Source organism: Nuphar pumila, chromosome 13, assembly GCF_984573655.1.
Source record: "Nuphar pumila chromosome 13, dmNupPumi1.hap1.1, whole genome shotgun sequence".
In the NCBI taxonomy this organism is placed as follows: Eukaryota; Viridiplantae; Streptophyta; class Magnoliopsida; order Nymphaeales; family Nymphaeaceae; genus Nuphar; species Nuphar pumila.
This window is the reverse complement of record NC_143261.1, coordinates 8,321,827-8,349,390: the sequence shown is the minus strand read 5'-3', so window position 1 is coordinate 8,349,390 and position 27,564 is coordinate 8,321,827. Positions and strand designations below refer to the sequence as shown.

Sequence of the window (27,564 nt, the reverse complement as noted above, 5' to 3'; positions counted from 1 at the left end):
TTTGATAAGATAACACCATTCTATCAAGTTGACTAAATTATGCATATCTGCAGTTCCATTCAATAAAACCACTATCAATATATGACTTTGTACTCAAGGAGAAAAAAAGGGAAAAAGAAAAGAATGAGTATATCGAACACATGTCCATCCCCAGAACATAAAATGCCCCCACCCCCTCCCCAAAATCATGGCCACCTTCAATAATACAGGCGCCACTAACCAATATATCTCTCCCATTTGACTGAATTTAGTGTCAAAAAGGGAAAAACAAAGTATATTACACAAGCCCCAATCCTACTCAAGAAAAACCAGAAGTACCCATAGGCAACCAACTTGAGATGCTGTCGTTTTCCTTGGCCCTCTTTCAATCCAAACAGCTTTGACCAACTTCTGATCCATATCCCAACTTCAGATCCAAAGCAAGACCATGACCACCATCAATGCAACTCTCTTCCATATCGACAGAAGCAGGCAGGTTCAGATTCAAGACACAATCTCTTCCAACACTTGCTTGCTGTTGGTGATGACTCTGCTGCTGCTCATCCCCTACCCAGTGGCACCTCTTGTGCCCACCAAGAGCCTGCCCACTAGGAAACACCCTCAAGCAAACGCTACATCTATGATGATGACCCATCAGCATCAGCATCCTGCCATGATCATCATAATCAACCCCATGACCATGACCATGACCATGACCATGACCATGACCACCACCATCAGCAGCAGCATCCATTTTCTCATCATGGTCATGGTCACCATGCCTGGCAAAGCACCCCTTCACATTCTTATGGCTGGCCCTGTGACCACCCAGAGCCTGGTGGGACCCAAAAACCTTGTTACAAGTGGAGCACTCAAATTGGCAATTGGGCTGAGGTGGGTCCAGGCTAAGGGATAGGAGCAGCCCATCAGGGACCATTGCCTGTGGGCCACCACCAGCAACAGCAGCAGAAGAATTTGAAAGCATCATAAGGCACCTTGCAACCTCCTCTTCCTCAATGCCTACTTGAGGAAAAGGGGGCTCTGATTGTGGGTCCGACGCCTGCAGTGGACGGCGGAGATTAGGTGGGGGGTTGATCCCGCGCCATGGCCGCTCCGGGTGGCACCGCATATGCCCGAACAGCGCCTTCCATGACCAGAATCGCTTGTCGCACTCGGTGCAGGGATGAACCCCCGAGCCCCCAGCAGGGGCCTTGTCGGCAACCGGTACCACTTTCATCCGGTAAGGCCGCCTCGCGGGCTTGGTCTCTGCAGCACCAGAGCTCCCTGCTGTGTCCAAGTAGTGCCAGGGGGGGAATTGGGTGGTGGATCGAGGGAATTTTGTTCTCTTTCTCCCCCTGCTCTTCTTTGGATGTTGGTGTTGGTCGACTGGTGGGGAGAAGATGGTTTCTAGGCTTAGCCGGCTATGGAGTTCAGGAGAATTCATGGGCTTCTTTATTTCTGGGAATTTGAATTCCAGAGAGAGAGAGAGTTCTTCTTCCTTACTGGTTCTGTGCTTACTTCCAAAAGAGAAAACCGTTCCTCAAGGCCCCAACAGCGTCTTTATAGATTCAAGAAAAAAACTTTTCCCCCCAAATCACTATTTGAACTTTCTACTTCACCCTTACCTCTTTAAAGATATTACAGCATTGCCTCTCTCTCGGTCTTGGTCTTGGTCGTGTTAGTGTGGGCTAGGTTTGCATGAGAGCTGTTAAAAGGGTTTTAAGCCACGTGATAGGGCAGGCTCCACCACCTGAACCCGAGTTTTCTCTTGTTGAATATAGAAAAGAAAAAAACTTTAAAAACGCACCCAAAGTTTTGACGATAATAAAAAAGTATACTTAAATTTTTTATATGGTTACAAACACACCTAATAGAAGCTTTAGATTTTCAAATTTCATGATCTTTTTTAGTTAAGCAGATCCTATAGATATGATCTATAAGCATTATTTAGTAGAAAGCAAGTTTTGCATTATATGATTATAGCATACATATAGGTTCACAATGTATCAAAATTTTATAACTTTAAATTTTTTATTTTTATATCAAAAAATAATTATCCAAAGTATGATTCCTATCAAATAAACTATTTTGAGTACATCCATGAAGTCTAATAGAGAAGATATAACTAGGGATGTCAACAGGTCGGGTTTGGTTGAGACTTAGGTGGTACCAAACTTGGACCCAGTTTTCGGGTATGGTATCGGGTCTGGACCTGGGATTAATCGGGTTCACTATAAGAAACCCAGACCCAGACCCGATAAGATCTACATGAACCATACCCAGTAACACCATATTTTTTATCATTTTTACATTGAAAAATGGTGGGTCTTAATCAGAACTCGGTCAGGTCTGGTATAAAATTTCACAAACTATACCTTGGTCCACGTATTAATCGGACCTTCGGATCCGGACTTGGGTCTTAATCGGGTCCTATTATTTATCACCATACCCGAACCATATAGGGTTTGGTTCAGGTCGGGTTTGGGTAAACCAGGCCCGTTGACACCCCCTAAATACAGCCTATAATTATGATTTCTAGTATGTGAAAGTAGGTGCTCCTGAAGCACCATAGCTAGGGATGCACAACGAGCCGAGCCTGCTCGGGCTCGGCTCGGTTAAGCTTGGCTCAAAAGGTAACTGAGTCGAGCTTGTACAAATAAAGGAGGCTCAGTCGAGTAAATAAGCCAAGACTGATCAGCCTACCGAGCTCGATAAGGCTCAGCTCATGTAAGCGGGTCCATACTCAACACCAGTGAAAACATCTTTTCTAGCGCAACCCTATGCTGCTGGTGATTTGCAAATTTTTTGGTATAGTTTTTTCAGGAGAAAATCAATGTTGTGTTTACCGGCAATTTTGGAGAGAACATCATTGTTATGTTATATTCTTGAAATTGCCAGTATCTTTAATGACTCATTAAAAACATCGCTAATGATGTTTGTGGTGCACAGGCAGTGGGGTGGGGTTTGGCCTTGGCCACTAGACGCGCGTGGTCAGGGTTTCATTCGTATGGGCATCACCTTCTTGCATATTGCCCAAGCAAGGCAACTCCCTCGGGGTGAGGGGTGTGCTCAGCCAGATTTCTCCAGGAGTGGTGACCCCGGACTCCTCCGGTTACTTACCACAAAAAATTTTCCTTAGTTTTTCTAATCTTGCACTAAAATTACACCGACATGCTTCTTTTGCGTATTTTGCTTTATCTTTTTTATATTCATCATTGGAAGTGTCTTCTATCCAAAAAGCATATCCAACAGGGACTTTTCTTTCATGAAATTTGGAAATATAACCATGTTAACGTTTGGTTGATCTTGATTCTAGTTGCTAACACATGGTGACATATGCAGCCTATCTTGACAAACAACAAAACAGCAAGTAGTGCAAAGTGATTGCACACTTTTATTGTGCTGCTGCACCTGATAACCTACCATCTTTGGGATATAACGTCAGTTGTGGCAGATGATGGCTGATGAGGTACAGCAGCAAGCAAAAGTGTGCAATGACATTGCACCTGCTCTCAATTCCACCCAAGACTCCACCTACTAAATTCTCACTTGAATATAGGAAAATGAAAACATCTTCAATGGAAAACCCTTCTAAACTTCTTCAATGGACGTTTTATTAGATTTTTGGTGTTTTTTTTCAAAATTCTGACCGTACAGATGTGATCTATATGCTTGTTTTTATAAGAATCAGATATTGAAGTATTTGATTCCGATGTATGGATAGGTTTTTATAAGTTTCAAAATCAACGGCATACCATTTTCCTACATTTTTTGAGGCTCCAAAAACCATTTTTATATCTAAAATTTATGATCCAAGTATCGATTTATAGTAAATCAATCATGTTGAACACATCTATATGGTCAGAATTTTGAAGAAAAAAAAACAATAAATTATTGGGGAGGTTTGAGAGTGTTTTCAGTCTCCGCTATATATATATATATATATATATATATATATATATATATATATATATATATATATATATATATATATATATATATATATATATATATATATATATATATATTCTCTGTCGAAATGTGTAATCTCCAAGTGGGGTCACCAACACCCAAACTCTTTACAGAGTCCACCAGTGCAAGGCACTTAAACACCCAGTGAATGGGATGGGTTCTAGGCAGGAGGTTTAGGATCAAATCTTGTGGATGTCACCCCATGCACAAGCCAAAGGGTAATGACTCTCTAGGGGCAAGGAGTAAGCTCACCGAATTTTACGCTGTCAGGACAGTGACTGTAAGTACGGCAGGCAGAGTCGGCCTTGCTAGGTCTCAGTTATTGAGAGTGGTTTCTCCATGCAAATATCAAAAACAAAAAAATGTAAAACATGCTCGATCCAACAGATCGATGGAATCTAGTAGAATTAATCTGCAAAAGGAAGCTAAGCTCCCCTTTTAAACTAAACAGAACATGAAGCAAAACTAAACTTTTAGACCAAAAGAGGGGCTTCATTTGGACATTAAGCATATCAGCTTACCAATGGGGGCGCCGCTTGTCTGGTAGGAGCAGCCAGTGCACGTCACCTTGTGCTGGGATGTTGCAGGTTCAAAACCCAACGGTATAGTTGTATAACTGGTAAGGACTGGTCTGCCTAACCCCAGCTTGCCTTTCAAAAAAAAAGAGCACATCAGCTTCATTTTTTTCTGCCTTCCCAACATCCCAAGTTCAAACTCCAAAATAAAAATCTATGGCTTTATCATCAAAGCTAAGGTGAAGGTACATGCAACCGGGGGTGTACCTCGAGGGTTTTATAATAAAATTCGGGAAAGTGGGTGATAAATGAAGATTTTTTTCTGGTAATCATGAAAAAACCAGTTGTTTTCCTCGTGCAAAGATATAAATAACAATATCATGGTAATCATTACCGTAATTTATGTGATCATTTAACCATTATAAGTTATAACCAACATTCTCATATATCATCATCCTCCCCATCAGAACGTAGGGCTGATAAATGAGCCAAACAAATCTTACAGAGGGTGTTCAAGCTCAGCTTATTATTGTGGCAAGTCAAGCCAAGCTCTTAAACGATACGAGAGGTGGCTTGTTTAGCAAAAACACTTTTTTTAAAATTGAAAATAATAGAGTTTGGACTCTAAACCTATAGAGACAAACTCATATTGGCTCATTTACAAGCTAATTTATGAGTTCAAACGAGCCCTTTACTGGCCGAACACAAGCTGAGCTACGAGAAGCTTGTCTCATTTCCCAGCCTTACCATTCGGTAAGCATGACAGCCAACTAATTAAATAAACTAAACGATTTAATATCATTATTGCTTTTACGATGCAAGGAATATTACAGTACTTTAAGGTTATTTTACACCGGCATCAACCAAATGCTAAGAATTTTACAAAATTATTTTAGGTTTAGTGAAGCAGTGAGCTGGAGAATCACTCCTGAACCCTGAAATCAATACCAAGAAACAAGAAACAATAGCTAGGGTTTCTGAATAATCTCTAAACTATCTCTCCCCATACAATGAATATATAGCAAACACAAAGAAACCCTAGAAATTCTAATCCTACTATTGATCTCAGATAGATCCAAAATCAAACAAAGATCTAAAACATAACCCAAAAATCCAATGTCAACCCAAAACCGAGATTTTTCAAATTGCTGCAAGATCTTTCCTTGTTTTTTAAAGAAAAAATAATGCATACATTTAATTTGGATAGGAAGAATTACATCACGAAGTAACAAGAAGTCACTAAACAAGCATTAAGAGGACTGAAGGTCATGTAGAAACGATACATTCAAGTCTCCCCATTTGAATTAATCTACATCGAAGAAGTTCATGAAGTGAAGCTTTCGCAATGAAAATGTGATGATGGTAGTCCTCCAAATGTACTGGGTGATTATGTTGCAACCATATGAGGCCCAATAGTAAAAGCACAAAGCATCGCCAAACCAAAATAGATTTTTGGCCCCGAGATTGGAGATGTGAAGCTATGAGCACATCTCTTAAGTTGGTTGGGACATTCCATTGAGGAGCTGCAACGTGCCAAACAAGCTTGAAGAACTCTCTTGTTAATTCGCATTCTCAAAATAAATGAACCGTTGATTCCTCTCCCCTTCTACAAGATCTTTCCTTGTTGATGTTCTCTCCTTTTTTCTCCCTTTTTGACCAGAAATTCACAAAACAAAAACCACCACTTAATGAGCCTACCCCTGCAAGGTAAACCCTGGGTTGAGTCCACGAACACGCTGCCTTCCGTGCCCCAACTGGCGAAAAAGATGAGGAGACACCTGCCTGTCCATCGATGATCATGTGCGCGTTAATAAGAAATAAGAGCTTTAGCCGCAACTGCTGCTAAAGCTCTTTTTTTGCCCAGGCATTTAATTAGTAGTGGTCAGCTTCTGCTAGATGAATGTGCAGTGCGAGTTCAATGGTTTGTTGGACAGAATATATATATATATATATATATATATATATATATATATATATATATATAGAGAGAGAGAGAGAGAGAGAGAGATTTATAGCTGCGCAGCTACAGTGAAACAGCGCTGGTTGTCCATCATTACACATGATGGACGGCCAGCACACAAAAACGACACAAAAAATGCTAAAAAGCATGTTTTTTCATCTTTTTGAGATTTAGCCGGTTATGGACCGCCGCTAAAGGTCCAACTTCCATTGGGACCTTTAGCGGAGGTTGAAATTGTCGCTAACGCCCCCTAAGAGATGCCCGACATTAACGATTTTGTTTTTAATGGTGACATAGAAGCACGTCCCATGACACAGGGTGAGAGGAGGCGTTAGCTGAACTTTGCATGTCTATTTGACATCGCAGCAGCTTCCCTAAGGGTGGAGAATAGGTAAAACATGTCACTACAATAATCATGGACAGCGGCAACAAAAGTCACCGCTATTGCTCTCTTTGTCGCCACTTATAGCCTATAGCAATGACAAAAAGTGGCTGTCTTATAGTCTATAAGAATGACAAAAAGTAGCTGTCTAGTTTTCGCCTCTCTTGATTAATAACAGCAACATTTATATGTCGCCATTAAAGGGTACACCCCAATAACGACGAATTATCCTACAACGGTGACTTTCCTATAATGGCAAACCTATAACAGCGACAATTAAGTCACCGTTATTTGCCTATAGCGGCGAATGTTGCCATTACTGGCCTATAGCGTGATGTTTTTGTCGCCCTTATAAGCTGTAGCGGCGAAAAAAAAAAATATTGTTTGCTTTGCACCCAGAACCTACCACTAACAATATATTACAATAAATGTGACTCGGCGGCTTCTTGAAGAGCGAGAACAACATGGCTTTGAAAATATAAATCCGTCTATAATAACACAAGGGAGGGAAGAAAATCAAAGCTTGAATCGTTTAAATTGCCCAATAGGCAAGTAGTTGCATCAAGAAACGCAGAACACAATGACCAAACTAACTTTCAGGATGCATACATACCTTGAGCAATCTCACACACAAGCCTCTACAAAGGAAACTTTCAGATCAGCAGGTTAGTACTCTTCTTATACTTACTAATTTATCTGAGAATACAAAAAATAACAAGGTCAAGAAACGGACACACACAAAGAGACAGGAGAGAGAGTTTTGCACGAGTACATACTGAAGATCAGCGATAGTTCTGGGACGATAACGATGGGGCTTCTTGACTCCACCGGTTGTTGGGGCAAACTTTCTCGCTGCCTGTCAATTGCATCAACAATATAACAACATTAGACATACCAAAAACTCACAACTATGCATTAAAAAATGACATTAATCCAAAAGGATACAGAAAAAACCAATCTACTCGATAAAAAGAAGAAAAATATTACCAACTATTGTAAAAAGAAAAATAAAATAAAAGCATTCAACGTCAATTCCATAAAAAAAACAAAGACAACAAAGATAGCTCTTATCAACTACCTCAAACACGAACACTTAGAGCGAGAAAGAGAGAGATTACGAGTAGGGTTAGGGTTCCTCCCAACCTGAAAAGAAATGAATTAGACGGAGAGAGGGAGACCATAACCACAAATAGCAACAAGGAATGAAGAAAAGCTGAAGAAAATCGGACTCTGACACTATTTATGATGCATTGTGGTGGAGTAAGGAAGGCAGTTTTGAGACTGACAAAGAAGCACAAAATTCGAGCTCTTTATGCTTCTCTCTGATTGGTCCCCTCCGTAGCACAGATCAACACACTATTCTTTCACAATTGTTTCTGTTTTACCTTATTTTTTTGTTTAATTCATGTATTTGTGATTATGTAAGAGAAAAAAAGGCATTATCCTATAACATATGATTCCGTGCATAAGATCCTATTAATAATGATATTATGGTGTCACTGTTATTGATTTATAACGGCGACACTCAATGGCCATTAAAGACTTAGCAAAAATGGTGATATTTAAGATCATTGTTATGGACTAAATCTATCTATAACAACGACATTTGTAGCACCATTATTCACCATTAAAAACACAATTCCTTGTAGCCATTTATATAGTCGTTAACAGTCAATTAGCGATAATATTTAACGGCCATTTATGCCGTCATTATAGTGTAATCTATGTTGCAGCCATTGACCCTAATCCTTTTATATATATACATCGTCAAAAATAACACATCGATAACGGCGATGTATAAGGTCGTTATAGAGTAAAACCCTATAACGATGATATCTTAATGTCAGCGTTATTGATCAATAACAACATTTAATGGCTGAATAATATTTAATAGCCATATATATCACCATTAAAGATAATATATACTGATATTTATTAATCGTTGTTAGAGACATAGCGTTAACAAGAATATATAAAGTTGTCGTTATTGCGGCAATTCAACTCCATCAATAGCGGTGACTTTTTGTGTCATCATGATTGAGTTGCCGCTATTGACCCATATTCTTTTAGTGTGTCATGTTAACTGATGAAAAGGTAGACGAACATTGTCACTAGGGATGCACAACAAACTGAGCCGGCTCGAAGCTCGCCCATGCTTTAAATGAGCCGAGCTTGAACATGGTTCTAAGGCTCAGACGAGCATATGAGCTGAGCTTGATCAGCCTACTGAGCTCAATAAAGCTCAGATACAAGTATATATATATAATATATTTGCATTCATATTGAGCAAGTTATTGTTAGTGTAATGGGTAGTCCGTTGGATTTTTATCAAAAGTTTTGTACTTCTAGTCTTTTTTATAACTTTACCTGCTGTTAATATAGAGTACTTTTAGTATGTACATATTATTTTTTGTGTCAATGACTAAAATATATGTTTAGCTCGGCTCGAACTTGGCTCATGTGCATCCCTAATTGTCAGTATCGGTGCCTGTCGGCATGAATCGCCCCATACATATCACATCACCAGAAAATTGATACGGAACAAGCATGAACCAGCCTTCAAAAAAAAATCTAAAAAACAGTTAAAAGTAAATTTTTAAGTATTTTTAATATTATTTTGAGACGTGGATTTTTGTGGTTAAAAGTTGGACGATTCAAAATGATTCAGTCCTGAATCGGCATCGTCCAATTCATCCAAATCATTTGAAAAACGATTCATGGCCCAAGACGATACTGACAACATTGGGATAGACTGCATCAGCCCCAGAGCCATTTCCACCACTTGAATCTTTGAATGGAATTGAAAGTAATTTTCACTAGGCCAAGGGACAGCCAGATTCTGTTGTACAACATGTGGTTTATTCTTCAAGTCCCAACTCATCCAGTGCTATGAGCTAGCTAAACTGCTAACTGTGCCATGATATAAATTATATCATTCTCTGTGCCAATCAATAAATAATTGCTATGAATATGTGGAGAGAGAGAGTGGCTTTGTCTCTAAATTATATCAAAATTATGTTGCATGATTTTTTTTTTAGTTAAAAAGTATATAATAGTACCTCCTTACAACTCTATTTAACAAACAGGACAATAATGAAATCTCGAAAAGGCTTCACCCTAATACTTTTGATCAAGCACTTAACTACAAATCAGCACCCAATACCAAATCTCAGCTAAAGATCACCCTACAAATTTATGGCAATCTGATTAGATACATCTTTCTGCATAGGTTTATTTAGATGTAGTCTAACGGGTGTTAAATATAATCAATAGTAGATTTAAATATTGTAAAATAAAAGACTATTTCCATCCCTTCATTTTTTATTAATATCATTATATGTATATGGATTTTTCTACTTTTTAAGTAAAATGTTTTTAAAGGCTTTAATATAAGATCTTTTTTTCCTCTTTATCCTTTTCTTTTCCAATTACAACTTTAATTATTATATTCATATGACATAAATATTACATGGAGAAAAAAGATATGGTGTGATGTTATGACATTTAATTAAATATAAAAAAGCTTATACCTTGCTTAAATAATTTATTAATTTTTACTTTTATAACACAAAATGATTTGGCATTTATGATAAATTATCATATAAGAAATTAAAAGAATGAACAAACTTATCAGTCAAACCACATTAATTACAAAGGTATATAAATATAATAAGAATGCTTATATAATAAACAAAGGAATAATACAATATTATTTTTATTTGACTTTAAAAATATTAAACTCAATGAATTTTATGAGAATTTGTTAAAAATTGTATTTATTTGTCAGTTGTGAAAATAGTTTTAAACTCTATAAAGACAATGAACGATCTACACACAATTATTGAACAAACAAGTAGATATTTCAATATCCTTGTTTTGTGTTAATATTTATTTATATTTAATGTTTTATAAAGAAAATTTTTAAATTAGTGCCACATTATAATGCAAAGAAAATTTTGAAACATTAAAACTAAAAAAACTAAAAGAAGCTAAAATTAACTAACACATTCCAACTATTACTTGATGAAATTATGTTAAAAGTGAAAATTTTATTATGTAATATTTATAATATGTTTGAATTTATATAAATGATCATGAATTTTTATATGATGCATTCAATATAGCCATAAGATAAAAAGTATAACTTATGTTTCTTAAATGAATTTACAAATCTATATGAGTTTTAAAGTTATTTTAACTTCATTTTTTCTATAAAAATGATTAGTTTTTTTTTTGTATTTTCTGTATATTTTTTACCTTTATTAACATTCTTTATGTTATACAAATTTGAGTATAAGTTATATAACACTATAAAATATTGATCGAATTTGTATTTATTTCTTAATGCATGGAACTTTTGTTTTCTTTACAAGCACCTAAATTAGTCATAAATATATCTCATTTATGTTTAACTTAATTATCCAAGTTTGACTTTTTTTTCTAAATTTCGTATACATTTTTGTTATAAATATCGTATCCTATTTTATGATATAATACAATAGTATTGTTAGTTAATGTGACATGATATAAGTGTTACATGACACAAAGGCTTAAAAACGAGATTCTTGATAGCAGACGGAATCATGAAATCTCGATCGTTATCGAAAGCTAACATGGCTATGATACCATGAAAAAGATCAAACAGGTGCAAAGACACAAAAAATATGAAGATGATTTATGTGGTTGAACCAATACTATATGGTCTCTCTCTCTCTCTCTCTCTCTCTCTCTCTCTCTCTCTCTCTCTCTCTCTCTATATATATATATATATATATATATATATATATATATATATATATATATAATATCATGCATGTAACCCCTTCACATGTTGTAGAACAAATACAAGATAGAGAGTTGAAGAAGCAAGAAATTGTATCCATGCGTATGGTTGGCTAGAGGGTGTCCTAATAAACCATGATAAATATGACCATTAGCATTCATGGTGATTTGAAAAGTAAACTAAATAAGATTATAATAAATTAGTTTTTCACGTAGTATCTCATGTGGTAAGCGGGGTCCTGTGCTAAGCTGAAGGCCCAGGATCGAATCCCTCTGCCACATGGGGCAGCTGTTGTTCTGGTAGGGGTCTGCCTAACCCCAGCTTGCCTTTGAAAAAAAAAAGTTGGTTTTCCACATTAGAAGAGATTCTACTTTTTCATTGTAAAATCTCTCTGAAAGCGTATGGAAAGACTAATTCCAAGTGCTGACAGCAATTTCCTTCAAGTATCATTCCAAAGGAGTTCATGCGGCACCAAAAGGAGAGAAAGAGAGAGAGAGAGAGAGAGAGAGAGAGAGAGAGAGAGATCATGCCTCGAGCCCAGAAAATGCATAAATTAACAACTTGAAAAATGAAACACATTTGGGCAATGCCCATTCAAAACACATTTGTGCAAGCCAATGTATAGCATAGGCCACAAGGGCAGGGGTCCTAGCCTCGGAGTTTTACGCTGCCAGACCGTAGGTATGTCAGGCTGAACCAGCACGACCAGGTCTTAGTGCCAGTTTGCAGTTTCTTGGGGTTCTAAATCCAAAAGAAAATCTAGAAGAGAGGTGGTGGACACTATCTATGCGTTGGTGGAGAGGTAAACTTGTGTTTTGGGATGATAGATTGATGGCTAAGGTGTTTGGTTTGAATCGTTTCCAATGCGAGCTGGTTGGTATAGAGAAAAATGGTCATGGTAGAGCTGTGATGAAAGAAAATCAGACACGGAAGGACAAACTTACAGATTGGACACCAGACCCAAATTATCTTTGATTATTACATGATTGTGTTTTCCGATAGGGATCTGCCCTCTTGTAAAAAAACAAAAACAAAGAAAATAATCAACCTTAACCTTTCCTGTTGTGCTATGACAAGATATGTTATGAGTAAGCCAAGGAGACTTTCAAAGTTCTCTAGACTCGATCTTAGCTATTGCTTGAACATACCACAATTAGGCCTAAATAAAAAAATTGTACAATAAAAAACCAGTCACAAATATCACTGATATTTTGAAAATATTGAGAATTTAATGCCAATTTGACAATGGCTGATATTTTGGCACTAAAAGCATGATCTTTTACAAAATATCTTATTTTTAATGCATTAATATTGGGTTAAATTTTCTTTTCCAAAATATACAAAAAGAAAAACAACTCCACCACTAAGGGAACACGTCACACCTCCAGTTGAGATCCCGCATGCTCACTGAAGAGTTCACATCGCATGAACCGTGCAACAAGGGACACCCATTGTCAGTTTTGAACCCTCAATGTCACATCAACTTTTGTTCATAAGCCACTCCTGAGTAGAATCTTTTACTTTTTACAACGCTGGTATCTCCAGCTCACACTTCCTATCCCTAAAAGATCTCATAAAGATAACTATGGCAACAATCGTTACTTGATATACTTTCCTTCTTGTTTGGTGTAAGGAAGTTATAAATATCTTTGTAATCTTGCTTAAGAGACATACGAAATAAGAGAGATGAGCTGGAGCTTTACCTCGTGGATGTAGGTTGTATAGCCAAACCACGTTAATTCTTTGTCGTGAGTGTGTCTCTTTTCTTCGGGCTTCTACAAATCGTTACAGTGCAATGCCTACAAATCGTGACACTCTCGATGGCCACACCATGTAAATCGTAACATGGTGATTATGTACAAATCGTTACATATCCACAGATCGTAACTATCTTGGTGGCCACACCGTGTAAATCGTAACATGGTGTTACCTACAAATCGTAACATGGTATCAAAGCAGGGTTCATCCTGATCGTTATTTCTCTCTTTCTCTTTTCATGGAAAATACAAATATATCCTCCATGTCGGCCATCAACCAAGCTCAAGCTGGTGTAGTCCACGATCACCAAAAATACCTCTTTAATGATCACGATTGTCCCATTGAATGGTCAAAACTATACAGCATGGGCTAAGTCTGCATCTCTCTTTTTGAACGGCAAGTCCAGATTAGGACATGTGACTGGAAGAAAGCCGAAACCAACAGAAACTGATCCCGATTTTGAAGAATGACAGTCCAACAATGACATGGTGATGGCATGGTTGTTGAACTCAATGGAACCATGCATTGCGAACAGCTTTATGTATCTGGATTTGGCTAACGTTGTATGGGACGCATTCATAGACATCTATGGGCAGCAGTATAATATAGCTCGTAGGTACCAATTTGAACAAGATAAACATAGTTTAAAACTTGAAGATTCATCGTCTAGTGATTATCTCGCTTCTTTGAGAGGGGTGTGGGATGAGTTTGATTCATATATCCCTCCGATCATCGATGCCATCTCCCCTTCAACAAATGAAGAGAACAGGATAAACTTTTTCAGATGTTGGCTGGCCTAGGGCCGCAATACGAGCAACTTAGAAGCCAAATTCTTAGGACTCCAGAGTTGTCTTTGAGTGCAGCCTGTGCGACAGTTATGCGTAAAGAATCTAGGCGAAATATGATGAATTCTAATATCACAAAAAACCAAGATGATGACAGATTGACTCTTATTGCTCACTCTGCTACTCTTCCAAAATCTGAATAAAAGGACGATGAAACTCAAGGGGTTGAGTGGCAACGTACAAAAGGAAAGAAACCCTATTGCTCCTACTGCAAATGTGATAATCATACAAGAGAACAGTGCTGGAAGCTAAACAAGAAGCCAAACAACTTCAAGAGAGAAAATAGTCGTACCAAGCAACAAGCGAATATGATGCAGTCTGACCCAAAGAAAAGTAAGGATGAATTTTTAACCGTTGAAAAATTGAAACAAATTTTGCAGGATTATGGTCTCTCAAAAAATGGAATGGCATCAATAGCTACAAGAGAATCAGGTATTCATTCTTCATGTTCTTATCTTATTGTACAACCGAATGACACAAATACTTGGATCGTTGACTCTGGTGCATCCGATCACATGAGTGGGGAGGCTTCGCGAGATACCTCGTTTTAGTATTATAATATTACGCAACCGGAAATATTTTTCCTCTCTTATTTACTTATTAAAAATATTCAAATTTTTCAGGGTTTTACATGCCGCCTGCCAGAAGGGAAAGGGGGGAGATGACCGAGGGGAGGTGTTCAGCACCTCCCCCACTGGCAGACCCAGAGCCACCACGATGGTGGCTCTGGTCCACCGACCCGAGAACAAGAGGGTCAAGGGAGACAGAGAAGAAAGAAGAAGGCAGCAAAAAGGAGGGGTGCTCGGCACCTCCCTCCTGGTAGACCCAGAGCCACCCATGATGGTGGCTCTAGCCCACCAACAACAAATGGGAAAAAGAGAAGGGGAGCGACGAAGAAACATGTATATTTTCAAGGAGGATTCAACTTTTCATTCTTCTTTTACCTCGAAGTCACCTTTTTTGGAGCAAACATCCCAGGGTCTTAAGTCTTGCCATACAGATGTTTTTAGTCTTCCTCAATATAATAAGCCAAATTTGTGGCACAGTCGATTGGGTCATTATAGTCATGGTTTCATTAAGAAACGTGTGTCAGAAATTTTGATTCCAGAGTCTTGTCTTCATTCTGACTTAGATGTCAAAAAATGTTCAAGCTGTCAATTATGTAAGAGTCATGTTCTCCATTTTAATCTTGTTAATGAAAGAGCCTCAAAAGCTTTTGAAATTGTGTATTCTGATGTATGGGGGCCAACTCCTGTATGTTCTTCATCTAAAAGTCGATATTATGTTTTATTCATTGACAGTTATTCTCGTTTCACCTGGATATACTTCATGAAACACAAGTCTAAAGTTTTTAGATTGTTTCAAGACTTTTGTGCCCTTGTTAAGAATCGTTCATCTTTCAATGTTGTGCATTTTCAATGTGATGGTGGAGGTGAATATTCTTTAAATGACTATATCAATTTTCTTTGAAATAATAGGATAAGTAGACGTGTGTCCTATCCACGCACTCCTCAACAGAATGGAGTGGCTGAAAGAAAATACCGACATATTGTTGAAAGTGTCATGAGTATGCTTCATGATAGTAACATTTCTAATTAATCATTGGACAGAAGCCTTTCATACTCCTGTACATATGATTAACCGTCTACCCATAGGAATTTTAGAAGACAAGTCCCCATTTTTTACTCTTCTTAGAAAGCATTCAAATTATAATAACTTGCACACTTTTGGTTGTATTTGTTATGTTCATATTGACAAATCTCTAAAGAATAAGTTTCAGGATAAAGCTCTGAAGTGTAAATTTGTTGGATATGCGGATGATTATAATGGATACAGATGTTATCATCCGGTAACAAAGCGTATCAAGATTTTCAGAAATGTTGCCTTTGATGAACAAAATTTTAAGAGCATGTCATTAGTTCAAGAACAGAACTTATCTCAAAATGTTGAAGTTTACGATCCCTAGTTAAGTGCTGAATTATTTGAGAGTGAAAAGAGATCTTGTCAACCATTTTGCGAAGAATTGAATTCAAATGAACAAAATCTCGAACCATCACATCCTTCTAAAAATGAAATGCCTAGAGAATTTCAGAGATTTTCTGGTCAAGTTTATGGCCAAAGGGGAAGAGATAATGTCATAGGCAATGTTGAGCAGGATATGAGTCAACCTTCTTTGAGAAGATAAAAAAGGATACGTCATCCTATTCAAAGATGGGTCAACTATGATAATTTTTTCATGGATCAGATTAGCAATTTATGGTAAAAATCAGATCAGAGTGTAGCGATTTACAGTAGAAATCAGATCAGAGAGTAGTGATTTACAGTAAAAATCAGATCAGAGAGTATCGATTTATAGTAGAAATCAGATTAGAGAGTAGCGATTTACAGTAGAAATCAGATAAGAGAGTAGTGATTTGCAGTAGAAATCAGATCAGAGAGTAGCGATTTGCAGTAGAAATCAAATAAGAGAGTAGCGATTTTTACTGTAAATCGCTACTCTCTAATATGATTTCTACTGTAAATCGTTACTCTCTAATCTGATTTCTACTGTAAATCACTACTCTCTGATCTGATTTCTACTGTAAATCGTTACTCCATGATCTGATTTCTACTGTAAATCGCTACACTCTGATCTGATTTTCTACTATAAATCGCTACTTTATGATCTGATCTCTGTTGTAAATAATTGTTCACTGTCTACTCAATTTGACACTGTCACTATTATCTCTTTTGTAAATCGTTATTCTTTGTCTACTCAGTTCAACGCTTGCACCTTGGTATCATGATGAACAATAGACAGAATGTTGATTCCTCTAGTAGTTTAACTATTTCTCAAGAGCAGACGACGACAAAGGGTACTCCGACGATAATAGATGATGGCAAAGGGTGCTTCGGCGGTAGCAAACGATGACAAAGGGTGCTCCGGTGGCGGCAGACGACGACAAAGGGTGTGTCATCAAAGGGAGCTTCTGTTACAGCAGATGGTGCATTGTCAAAGGGTGATCCAGAATGTTCATTATCGAGTTTATTTCCTGCTGCAAAGCGATTCTATGTGCAGCTGAGGATACATCTGCTCCAAGCAAACAAACTCATTAGTAATGGCAGTCCACTCCACCATTTTTCTCGAACTGAGACTGATTCTTAGAGACTCTAGCAATGGTGCACTCTTGAGAATATGCTTCACAAACTTCAGCTCAGGCACTGTCCCCTTGAAAGAGCCGATGGGTTCCGAGAGTCGCGAGAATGTGCAAAGTTATTTACGGGAGGATATTTTTGTCAAACGGATATCTATTTTATGGGAGGACATTTCTATCAAACGCATATCTACTTTTTTTATATATTATTTTATTATAAAATCGTCATGGGTAAGATTGGCATATGAATTATCGCAGGTCCCAAGATATTCCTCTGTACACACCGAAACACACGAATTTGTCTTCGGGGGAGAACACACAACACCCTCCCTTGCATGTCTCTCAAGAGGAATGGAAGAGTTATGTAATATAAACATAAATACAAACACAACTTAAATAAAGATAATAATACAGTAATAATATACAAGTTACATACCTACTCTTGAATCAAAGCCTTAAGAGTTGTAGAGACACTTCTTCATTAAACATGTCTCAATCCAGCCTCCTTCCCGGATTAGGAATTAGGGCCAGTTCTATAATGCATGAAACTCTATCGAAGTTATAGAAATCCCAGCATACTGAAAATTTGAAAGGCAAGAGGCCATGAGATCACTACTACAAGGATGCAAGGTAATAGTAGAGATATATCTCGTCACTATGTGCCTATAACAGCTAGAATTCTCACCGACAAGTCACCAAAAAAATGACCTTTGTTGAGTAATAGCGACGACATTTATAGCTTCCCGTTAAAGAGTGAATCAACACCAACAAAGAATCTCGCTGGGAATTGAAAACACCAATAGCGACATGGCAATTTTTAATGACGGGATTGTTTTAAATGCTAGATAGGATATAACAACGAGATCCCTGGGTTGCCGTTATAGGTTGCCTATAGGTGAGGTACTATTTTTACCATTATAGGCTATAACGTAGAGAATTACCGGTATAGATATACACATACATAAATGCAGAAATGAGATTGTAAGACTAAACAATGACAAATATTCTGAAAAATATTATGTTTTCCCATATTAGGCCTTGTAATTTTGGTAGAACTTATCCTTACCACAAATGTGAAAACACCTCTTTTGCTGTCATGTATTCTTTTTTCCATTCTAAACTGCTGAGGGAGGGCCCTCGACCTTTATTAGAGAGTAAAAAGAATGAAACAAAATGGCATTGAAAACAAAACAGCCAACCCCAACACCGGGAGTGGCTCAGCTCCACCCAAAGGAAGGAGCCACACTCTGGAGCTTCTCACGGCCAGAGAGGTAACAGACAAAACAACAGAACAAAAAGAAAGCAGTTAGTCTGCCAGGATCCCCCATTTGTTGGGCCTCTGGCTCCCCCAACTGGTTTGCAGGAGCTTGACCGTGTCCCAAGCCAGAGATTTGTTGGACACTTGCAGTCTACTTCTACTCTGAAGTACATTTGAAATCCTGTAATTATGGTAATCTTTATCCTCTATAATCTTGGTGAGCCAATGTCGCCACTTGGCATTGTTGATGTATACCAGAATGTTACCTCGACTCCCCTAAATTCTGACAATTGTGTCCTCCAATATCCTAGTCTCAGGAATAATAGTCATGATCTTGGAGCCAGACTTTCCACCCTACGATCACACCTCCTAGAGCACTGACAACTACTACCGCCATGGGTTGAACCCCCTTCAGCCTCTTACCGATTTGGATGATCCATTTAGCAGGGTTAGAAACAAGCCACTCACAAGGAACGATGCCTGTGCAACTCCAAGCTTTAATTATGTCCAGATCTTTATCTGAAGAAACGGGGGCTAGAAGAACTTATTCACAGGCCGACCATATCATGTTCCTGAATCTTTTGATGGTCCACATAGTCCCCTCGTGCAAGGCAAAGTTCCTAGCTTTCCAAACATGATGAATAACAGTGTGGAAAATTAAATTCCACCATTTGCCGATTTGACTGTTTTTAAATTTCTTTTGTCTCCAATGTATAAAGTTGTCTTTAAAATTTCCATGGAGGCGAATCTTCGAATCAAAATGCCTTTGAACCGAATTCCAAACACTGACAACAAATTTGCATCTGAAAAAAAGGTGATCAGCTGAATCCAAATCCTTTTTGCATAAGGCGCACTGTGTGGCCATTTGGATGAGTTAGGAAAACCATCTGGTCCCGGGGCAGAATCCTTATCAGTTCCAAAGACGGCCGCATGAATCTCCTCATCAGTGATTGGTTTCATGAGGGAAAGATTCTCCTGCACAGAGACTATTTCCCCTTGAGCAATACACGTTGAAACATATCCGCTAGAGTCATCTGCCTCTAGGAAGAGTTTGAAATATTCGGTGCAGTGATTAAGGATGTTACTCTCATCAGTTAAGATGGTGCCCTCTGCCTGCATGCAAAAAATCTTATTCTTTTGCCTATGACCATTCGCCAGGGAGTGGAAGAACTTCGTGTTATTGTCGCCTCCCTTAAGCCATGTTTGCCTAGATTTCTAACGTCATATACTCTCATCATCTTCTAGGGAGGGTTTTAAAGTCAATCTAAGATTCCTTTCCTTCTCTATTATCTCAGCATCATCTCTCTCCACTGCATTTTGAATAGCTTCTAGATCCATCCTTATGTTTTAGATCTTAGAATCAATTTTACCAAAAGTTTGTCTGTTCCATTTGCTCAGTTCACCGTGAATTTTCTCCAATTTGCACACCACTTTGATCATCTGACAACCCCTTACCTCTGTGTCCCATCCTTTCTTTATAAGTCTCCTGCAGTCTTCATGGTCAGACCAACAATTAAAAAACCTAAAGATCCCTTTTCTTTCCTCCCTGCTGTCATGGTTAATCACTGAGAGGGTCACTAGAGACAGAGGGTTATGATCGGATAATGATCTTGGGAGGGTCTTGAGGGAGTGAGTAATCCTGAAAACTTCATTCCATTTGGAGTTAACGAAGCATCTGTCTAATTTGCATTAAACATTAGTCGTCGCTTTCCTGTTGTTGTTCCAAGTGAACAAGCGATTTTGATCATTAATTTCCACTAACCCCGCTTCATTGATGGTGTTAAAATCTCTACAGGAAGACATGCGTGGAGGTCGGCCGGTTTTCTCTTGGGCAAATCGTAAAGCATTAAAGTCTCCCATCAAAATTGTAGGGATCCCCAGTTGCCAGATTTCATCAATCAAAATTTTAAAATATTCTCTTCTGATCCTATAATCTATGTGAAGGTATACCCCTATGACGGCAAAAGGAAAATCTATATCCGGGGAAATCACTTCGCTAATATACCAATAGGGGCTAGCTTTCCAGCTTCTGATTTTGACTTTGGAGTTGTCTCTCAGAATTGCTACCCTAGCCCACAATTGATCTTGAGGCCAATCCGTATGAATCTCATACTGATTAATTCTGCCAGCAAAACTCACCATTTTACTTGACGAGAGCATGGTATCAAAAAGAAAAAGCAGATTCGATTTCTGGTCCTGTAGGAGAATTTGCACATTCCATTGTGCCGCTCCACCTGCAAGCCCGCGAACATTCCAACTGATTATCTTCATTAGATATTGGGGGCAAAACTCTTCCCCCCATATAACTATTATCAAACATTTTCACCTCATTATCCTTATCGCTACCGACAAGGTTTCTTCTTATGTCCATCTCCTAATTAAGAATCTGATGCTGCAGAGCAGGTTTCAGAAAACCGCCCTCTCCATCAGTACTTGGAAGGTTCACCTCTAGAAGCACCCTGGCTCCCCCTTGAGGAGGACTACTCTTTTTGGCAATACTAATTTCTTTGCAGCCCAACCCTCTCTTAGAGACCTGACCCTTTTTTTGTACATCTTTCAGTTAGTCTTTAATGCTCTTGGAGTGAATTTCCATTCCAATTTCAGGGCTCGGGTTGAGATAGGGCGGATGAGTCATCAAGCCAAGGTCTTTACTCTCCGCCACCGCCGGGTTTTCCACCCCAGTCGCCATAGCAGACTCTGACCCAAATGGCTTGCTCTGGGTGTCTGCCTGCAATAAAATAGAAGCAGGGGGAAGGGAGTTTACAGGAGTACCTGAGTCATGAGAGGAGACGTATACATCCTCTTTTTCCCCAAGCATCTGAAATTGGTTGTTCATGGGGGGTGACTCCTTTTTGGCTGAAGGTTGAATGAGTTGCTCCTTGGAACTGGTCTACGGCTTCCTGGAGGCGTATTTCACCTGGGTCCATTTGTCCGACTGAGGCAACGACTGCGGGGAGTTCGGGGGCTAAGGACAGGCTCCATCTGAATACAACGTGTTGCTGCAACATCTTCAAAAAGTAATCTTTCCTTCATATTCCAGCACCTGCTCATATACTGAGCCATCCCCTTTTCATAACATTACTACTGCCTGAGGCCTGAAGTCCAGAGGCACCTCAAGTAAAATTCTGGCATACCCAAAAAATTTGAACATTCGGGTGTAGTCATCTTCCATCACAAACCTGGTCCCCAAGATTTTAGCTAAACCTTCAAATAATTTTACATTCCAAAGACCGGCCCGCAGCTCTGGAAGTTTCACCCACAGTCTCAGTTTGGATGATGGTGCCACCTTTAATGGCATACCAGGACTCCATTGTCTTGCTACCAGGTACCGACTGCCTATTCTCCATGACCCAGGTTTTAGAACTTTGCCCAAATTAGATTCTGATGAAACCCTAACAAGAAACATACCCTTGCCGACAATAGTGAAATGGACACTCTTCATTCCATCCCACATTTTACGCAAAACCCCAAAAACATACCCATAATCGGTCTTCCTTGATGCCATACCTCCCGACAAAGTGGCTATGGCCGTTCATTTGAAAGGCTTTATCATCACTTGATACGCTTCATCCGGGATGACCAGGATCTTCCGTCCATCCTCCTCCAGAATGGGTAGGTCTGGGAGTTCCAAGATCGCCTCCTGTTCCTCACTAGGGGCATCCACCAACGAAGCCCAACTCCTCTGGGAGTCTATCCCAGCATTAGGGCAGGGAGATTTCTCCAGGTTTATCGCTCCCGGAAGAGTCGACCCACCAGATGTCAATCCCTTCTTTGAAGGGGCCCGCTGTCCCTTGCCATGTACTTGACAAAAACCCTTCGTTTGAAGATCCTTAACATACATAGAAGAGGGAGTAAATTCGACAAAAGAATTTGTATTATCAACAAGTTTAGATGCAGAAACAATATTCTTTTTCATATTGAGAGCGAAAAGAATATTGGATAGGTTAAGAGAAGTACTAGATAAAGGAATTTATGCACTTCCAACATGAGAAATGTGATGATGTGATCCATCTCCAGTAACTATACTATCTTTTCTGCAATAAGATAAATTCAAGAGCTTACCAGCATTACCAGTGACACGGGAGACTGCTTCAGAATCCACATACCATTCTCCTTGATCATTTTGCTTAAAACTCATCTAAAATAAAGCTGCAAGCAAAAGTTGGTGTATATCTCCAAAAGATCTTTGTCCATTAGATTCCCTTTTTGTTTCCTGGTTTATTATTTTTTCTTTTGTTTTGAGGATTAAACAACAGCCAACTTTCACATGTCCTTTCTTATCACACTGAAAACATGTAGGCACTCTTTTCTGATTCCTTGCATTAAAAAATCCTGGCGTGCTTGGAGTAGGAAGAATACTACAACTTCCTTAACCAAAACGACCTCAACCTCTACTACTTTGAAGACTATTACTTCTTCGCCCAAAACCATGAGATATATCAGATGCTAAGACATTATGAGAATCCACATGATCACTTCCTTATGTTAGGTGTTTTTATGCTCATTTCATACTGAAGAAGTTTAGCTTGAAGATCCTCAAAGCTAGGTAACACAGGTAGAACCGATAAAGAAGTGGAGAGAACATGATATTGTGGACCCAGACCATTAAGAGTTTGCTGCACCTTTTTCTTGTCAGAGACAACACTTCCAATAATAGGAAGTTGATATGTAACTAATTTCACCTTGTTTAAAAATTTCATGACCGACATTGAGCCCTTTTTAAGAGTCTGGAACTCCTTTTTTAGAAATAAAACCCTTGCCTCTGAAATCTAAGAATAGGTTTGCGTAAGTCTGTTCCATAATTGACTAGCAGTATAATCATCTGGTATAGATATCAAAACTTCCTGAGATAGAGTGAAAGTAATATATGCAACTAATGCCTGATCGTGTTTCATCCATGCAGTGAATTCAGGATTTGAAATAAGGTTAACCGAAGCATCTCCTTTATCATCCTTTGATTCCTGTGGAATGAACTGTGGTGGAACTGGAATAGATCCATCCAGATGCCCAAACAAATCTTGGCTTCCTATAAAAGAAACAATTTATCTCTTCCAGGTCAGAAAATTAGAATGATTAAGCTTTTCGGAGACAAGCTGACTAAAAAAGTTCGAAGAGAGGCTAACATAGGTAGAGGAATTCATTTTAAAAAGACAAGATGATAAAGAAGAAGACAAAAGAAATGAGAGAATGGAATTTATCCAAGGGCAAAAATGCAGCAGCAAAACAGATTAGGCAAAGTGCATGAAATAAAATAATATAAAATGTGGCCTTTTTTTTTAAAAATAAGGGCACTATTCTGAACTTAGTCTGATTCCTACAACAGACAAGCAGATCACAATAAAATGTTGCTAAGATGATTATACTAACTGAAAATAGGCTAAATAATGAAGAAAAATATTGGAACCGAAAAATAAAGATTAACGACAATCAATCAATATTCTAGAAAATAGAATTTGGACAATTGTTTTAGATGAGGATATATTAGAACTAAAAATATTCAAATTAAGATATTCGAAACAAACAACCACTATTTTGGCATAAAAAAATGCTTAAAATATGATGCCAAAATAAAAGGCACAATATTGGAAGAATAAGATGAAAGAGAAGTCTATTGTCAATAAAGGAAACTGGCAGTAGAGGAGAAGAGAAGAAAGAAGAAAGATTAAAAGAAAGAAGAAAATAAGAGAAGATTTTGACCGAAAGAAACCAATATTCGATCTAAATGGGTATACCTTTTGGAAGAAAACCGAAATCGTGCTCTATCATGAAAGAAATCACCACAATTTGTATTCAGCTGAAGGAGGAGAGAGGAAGAAAAGAGAAAGAGAGAGATGCTAAAAAGTGGCAACCACATTAGAGATGGCTAACCCTAATCCTTTATTATGAATTATATAATACAAAAGGTTTAAAATACATGCAAATAACAAAAATGCCATTACATAAAGAAATCAGTCTAAGAATGATAAGACACAGATTTGGATCCAATCAAGATCTGATGATGTCAAAACACATTTTATCATTTCTTTCTCTTGAATTTTGAGATTGTGGTGATTTATCGATATCATCCAATTGATCCAACCTTATCACTCTTGCAATTATCGATATCATCTATAACCGACTCCTTCATTTGAGGTCTCTTGCAATTATCGATATCAATAACCGACTCCTTCATTTGAGGTCTCTTGCAATTATCGATATCATCAATAACCGACACCTTCATTTGAGGTCTCTTGTAATTATCGATATCAATAACCGACTCTTCATTTAAGATGTCTTACAATTATCAATATTATCCATAACCGACTCCTTCACTTGATGTATGATTTCGCATTTTTTGTCCACAAATGTAGCCACAAATATAGCTTTATCCCCTGTATTACCTCTATCCAACGGTTTGTTGGATTCATACTTATCTAAAATCCTTTTAAAAGTACCTCCATATTACTAATAGTAGAGGCATAAATACAAGGATGGCAGTGGACCGGGGGACAACAGGGCCTCGCCCTGTTTCGACCGGGGATGAAGGGCAAGAAACGGAGATGGAGGTGGAGATGGACTTACGCTTTTCCCCGCCCCGTTTGGACCGGGGATGGAGGACATGAAATGGGGATGGAGGCGGGGGTGGAGGTTAAAATCCATCCCCGTACGGGGATGGAGGTTCGGATTTTGAAACGGGGCGGGGGTGGAGACCTTGTCCCACGCCCCGGTCCACTTCCATCCCTAAATATAAGGGCACCTTTCAACTAAAATTTTACAGCAAAGAAGTCTGCCCGCGAGAACATAGGCCCCCAATCATATCCTACTCCAGTTATTAACTCAAAACAATATGCCAGTAGATCTCTCCCCTAGTACAGAATGTGAATATTGATCTCAACTTTAGGCTATTTAGCTAAAGAGAACCTTATATGAGAGACATCACAAATCTAAATTTAACATAAAAAACTTCACCTATTCAGCATTTAAGTGAAGGATCAGAGGATAAATATGACCAGCGTACGGCTAAGTTGCTCAAACTGTTCGTAACTTCTTCTTGTTGTTGCAGAGTGTTCCTCAGTTCTTGAAATTCCTGTATTTTTAAAACATTATTGATGCCGAAGGTGAAAACAAGAATACCATTCCAGGTGAAAGTTAGGATTCAGTTCTTTACCGATCTCAACTGCTCAACTTCAACATTGAGGGTCTTTTTTAGTTCTGATAATTCCTGAACATAAAAAATAACTAAGATTCAGGAAAAGAAAAGAAAAAAACAGATGAAAACAACAAAAAAATTTACAAACGAACTCATTTAGTCATCAGAGAAGTTAAAATTAAGAGTACCAATCGTCATGACTGCTACTAAAAACTTCTATTTTGTAATAAAAGAAACAAAAACCTCACCTCCCGGTAGGTCTTAACTTGCGTGTCAAGCTTCAATCTCCACCCCTGCAAATCCTGCATTCAATCGGAAGAGAAACTACAGTAAAAAAAAAAACGATCTTCGAAATTTAGGAGGAGAAAAATAATGCAAAACCCAATGTGAATTCCCATTTTACGATGTCTAAACAAAGTCTGGGCTGAAAAAGCTTACCTTCTTCAAACCTTGAATCCGAGTTAACAACTCAGACTTCGACTCGTTCAGCTTCTTCATCAAATAAACAAATAAACCAACATACTCAGAAAAGAAAATCCGCGTTTCTTTTTTTTTGTTCTAGTTATAGAAAATTACAGAAAAGGAAAAGGCAGATTCGAGACATACCGCCATTCTGGAGCTAAGGGGAGGCAGATTCTCTTTCTTTTGTAAAATGGGGGATCACGGAAGCGGGGATATGAGTGCGGGAGAAGAAATTAAGAACCAAAAATTGCAAGCAAATCAATCCACATGGAGATCTCAAGCACTTAAATGCTGAACGTCCAAAAAATATTGAGAGAGAGAGAGAGAAAGCATATTACCGAGGAGAGAGGGAGTGCAGCAATGGATGGCGTAGCAGCGTCTGAGGTGTCCGCCATTGTTGACGACCCAGAGAGAGAGAGAGAGAGAGAGAGAGAGAGAACCAAGCAAACTAGTTGGGAAGAGAGTTTATTTATGCATCCGCACGATGGCAAAAATAATATCTGAAAAAATTGAATAGGCTCGGGGAAATTCAAAGCCAAGGCTGCCTTTGAGCCTATCCGACGGCGGCGGCGGCGGCCACAATAAAAGAATGGACGCTCCAGATGCCACATCGACCCTGAGGGCGCGCGATTCAAATATGAGCGAGACAGCCGGCGCCAGTCCCTCACGAGCTGAGCTTGGGATTTTCCGGCTCGGCTCGTTAAGTGTACACCCTTGCTCAGATTCCTCTTGAGAACTCTTCACGAGCTGAGCCGAGCTTTATAAGGCAACCATGAACTGGCTCGTCTTCTGAAAAAATTTGTTTTTTAAAGCTTGCAAATATATAATACACATAAAATATGAAGATCGAGCTTATACGAGTCAAACCAAGCTGAGCTTGCCATGTTCGTGCTCGGCCCATGTACCTAAATGGCTTGTAGCTTGGCTTGCCGAGCTGCTCGTTTCATTTCTCAGCTCTACTCATCATCACTGGTTGCAGGGCACACAAATGGGTCGGATCCATGTTTGACAACGACGTGGAGTTATCTTATCTGGGTTTGAGTTGCTTCTATTTCCCTTATCCAGGATCGGTTCCACAGCATGACGAGGTCAGTTTATTCACGTTTCCGATAATAAAGTCCCAGGTGGCCTCCGTAGGTTTCGTGGTCAGTTTATTCATCTTTTACTTGGTGACTGATATTGGCCCAGTCTGTTCATGGCCCAATTAGCCTACTTATCCGGATAAGTTGGGGAAAATGCACCGGAGAATACAATACAATTTTCCCATGTCATTATAGTTTTCTGGATAGTTTGCACATTGTAAAAAAACCATCTAGTCTGAAATCAGGGTCCACCCCTCTCGTGATGGATACCGCCTCGTGCAATTTTAAGAGAGAGAGAGCGAGAT

At 38.6% G+C, this 27,564-nt stretch overlaps 2 protein-coding genes across 5 annotated transcripts; both read right to left on the bottom strand.

Moving 5' to 3' along the window:
• Positions 1-364: 364 nt before the first annotated feature.
• Positions 365-1,423, bottom strand: LOC149817678 (zinc finger protein ZAT3-like). The gene has a single exon (XM_089986051.1). The coding sequence runs from the start codon at positions 1,421-1,423 to the stop codon at positions 365-367; it is 1,059 nt and encodes a 352-aa protein (XP_089842177.1).
• A 4,179-nt stretch (positions 1,424-5,602) lies between these two features.
• On the bottom strand, positions 5,603-26,574 carry LOC149817677 (uncharacterized). Of its 4 annotated transcripts, none has more exons than XM_089984822.1 (9): positions 26,516-26,574; positions 26,322-26,357; positions 26,154-26,207; positions 25,964-26,017; positions 25,734-25,787; positions 25,535-25,652; positions 7,585-7,664; positions 7,422-7,504; positions 5,603-6,248 (listed from the first exon to the last, which is right to left on the bottom strand). In XM_089984822.1, the coding sequence occupies exons 1-6, from the start codon at positions 26,570-26,572 to the stop codon at positions 25,539-25,541; spliced, it is 369 nt and encodes a 122-aa protein (XP_089840948.1). In that variant the 5' UTR covers positions 26,573-26,574; the 3' UTR covers positions 5,603-6,248; positions 7,422-7,504; positions 7,585-7,664; positions 25,535-25,538. The 4 variants fall into 4 exon arrangements, 3 of the variants coding, with proteins under 3 accessions (XP_089840948.1, XP_089840949.1, XP_089840950.1); XM_089984823.1 differs by having other exon boundaries at positions 5,603-6,244; XR_016427209.1 differs by lacking the exon at positions 5,603-6,248 and having other exon boundaries at positions 6,833-7,504; positions 25,959-26,017; positions 26,322-26,573.
• Between the last annotated feature and the right edge of the window lie 990 nt (positions 26,575-27,564).

What these genes read in the sequence shown, in the direction of transcription:
- LOC149817678 (XM_089986051.1), bottom strand. Translation starts at nt 1,423, where the DNA reads ATGAATTCTCCTGAACTCCATAGCCGGCTAAGCCTAGAAACCATCTTC.
- LOC149817677 (XM_089984822.1), bottom strand. Translation starts at nt 26,572, where the DNA reads ATGGCGGACACCTCAGACGCTGCTACGCCATCCATTGCTGCACTCCCT. An exon ending in CTGCACTCCCTCTCTCCTCG is followed by an intron (nt 26,358 to 26,515) that starts GTAATATGCTTT and finishes ATTTTACAAAAG; the next exon opens with AAAGAGAATCTGCCTCCCCT. An exon ending in CCCTTAGCTCCAGAATGGCG is followed by an intron (nt 26,208 to 26,321) that starts GTATGTCTCGAA and finishes TATTTGATGAAG; the next exon opens with AAGCTGAACGAGTCGAAGTC.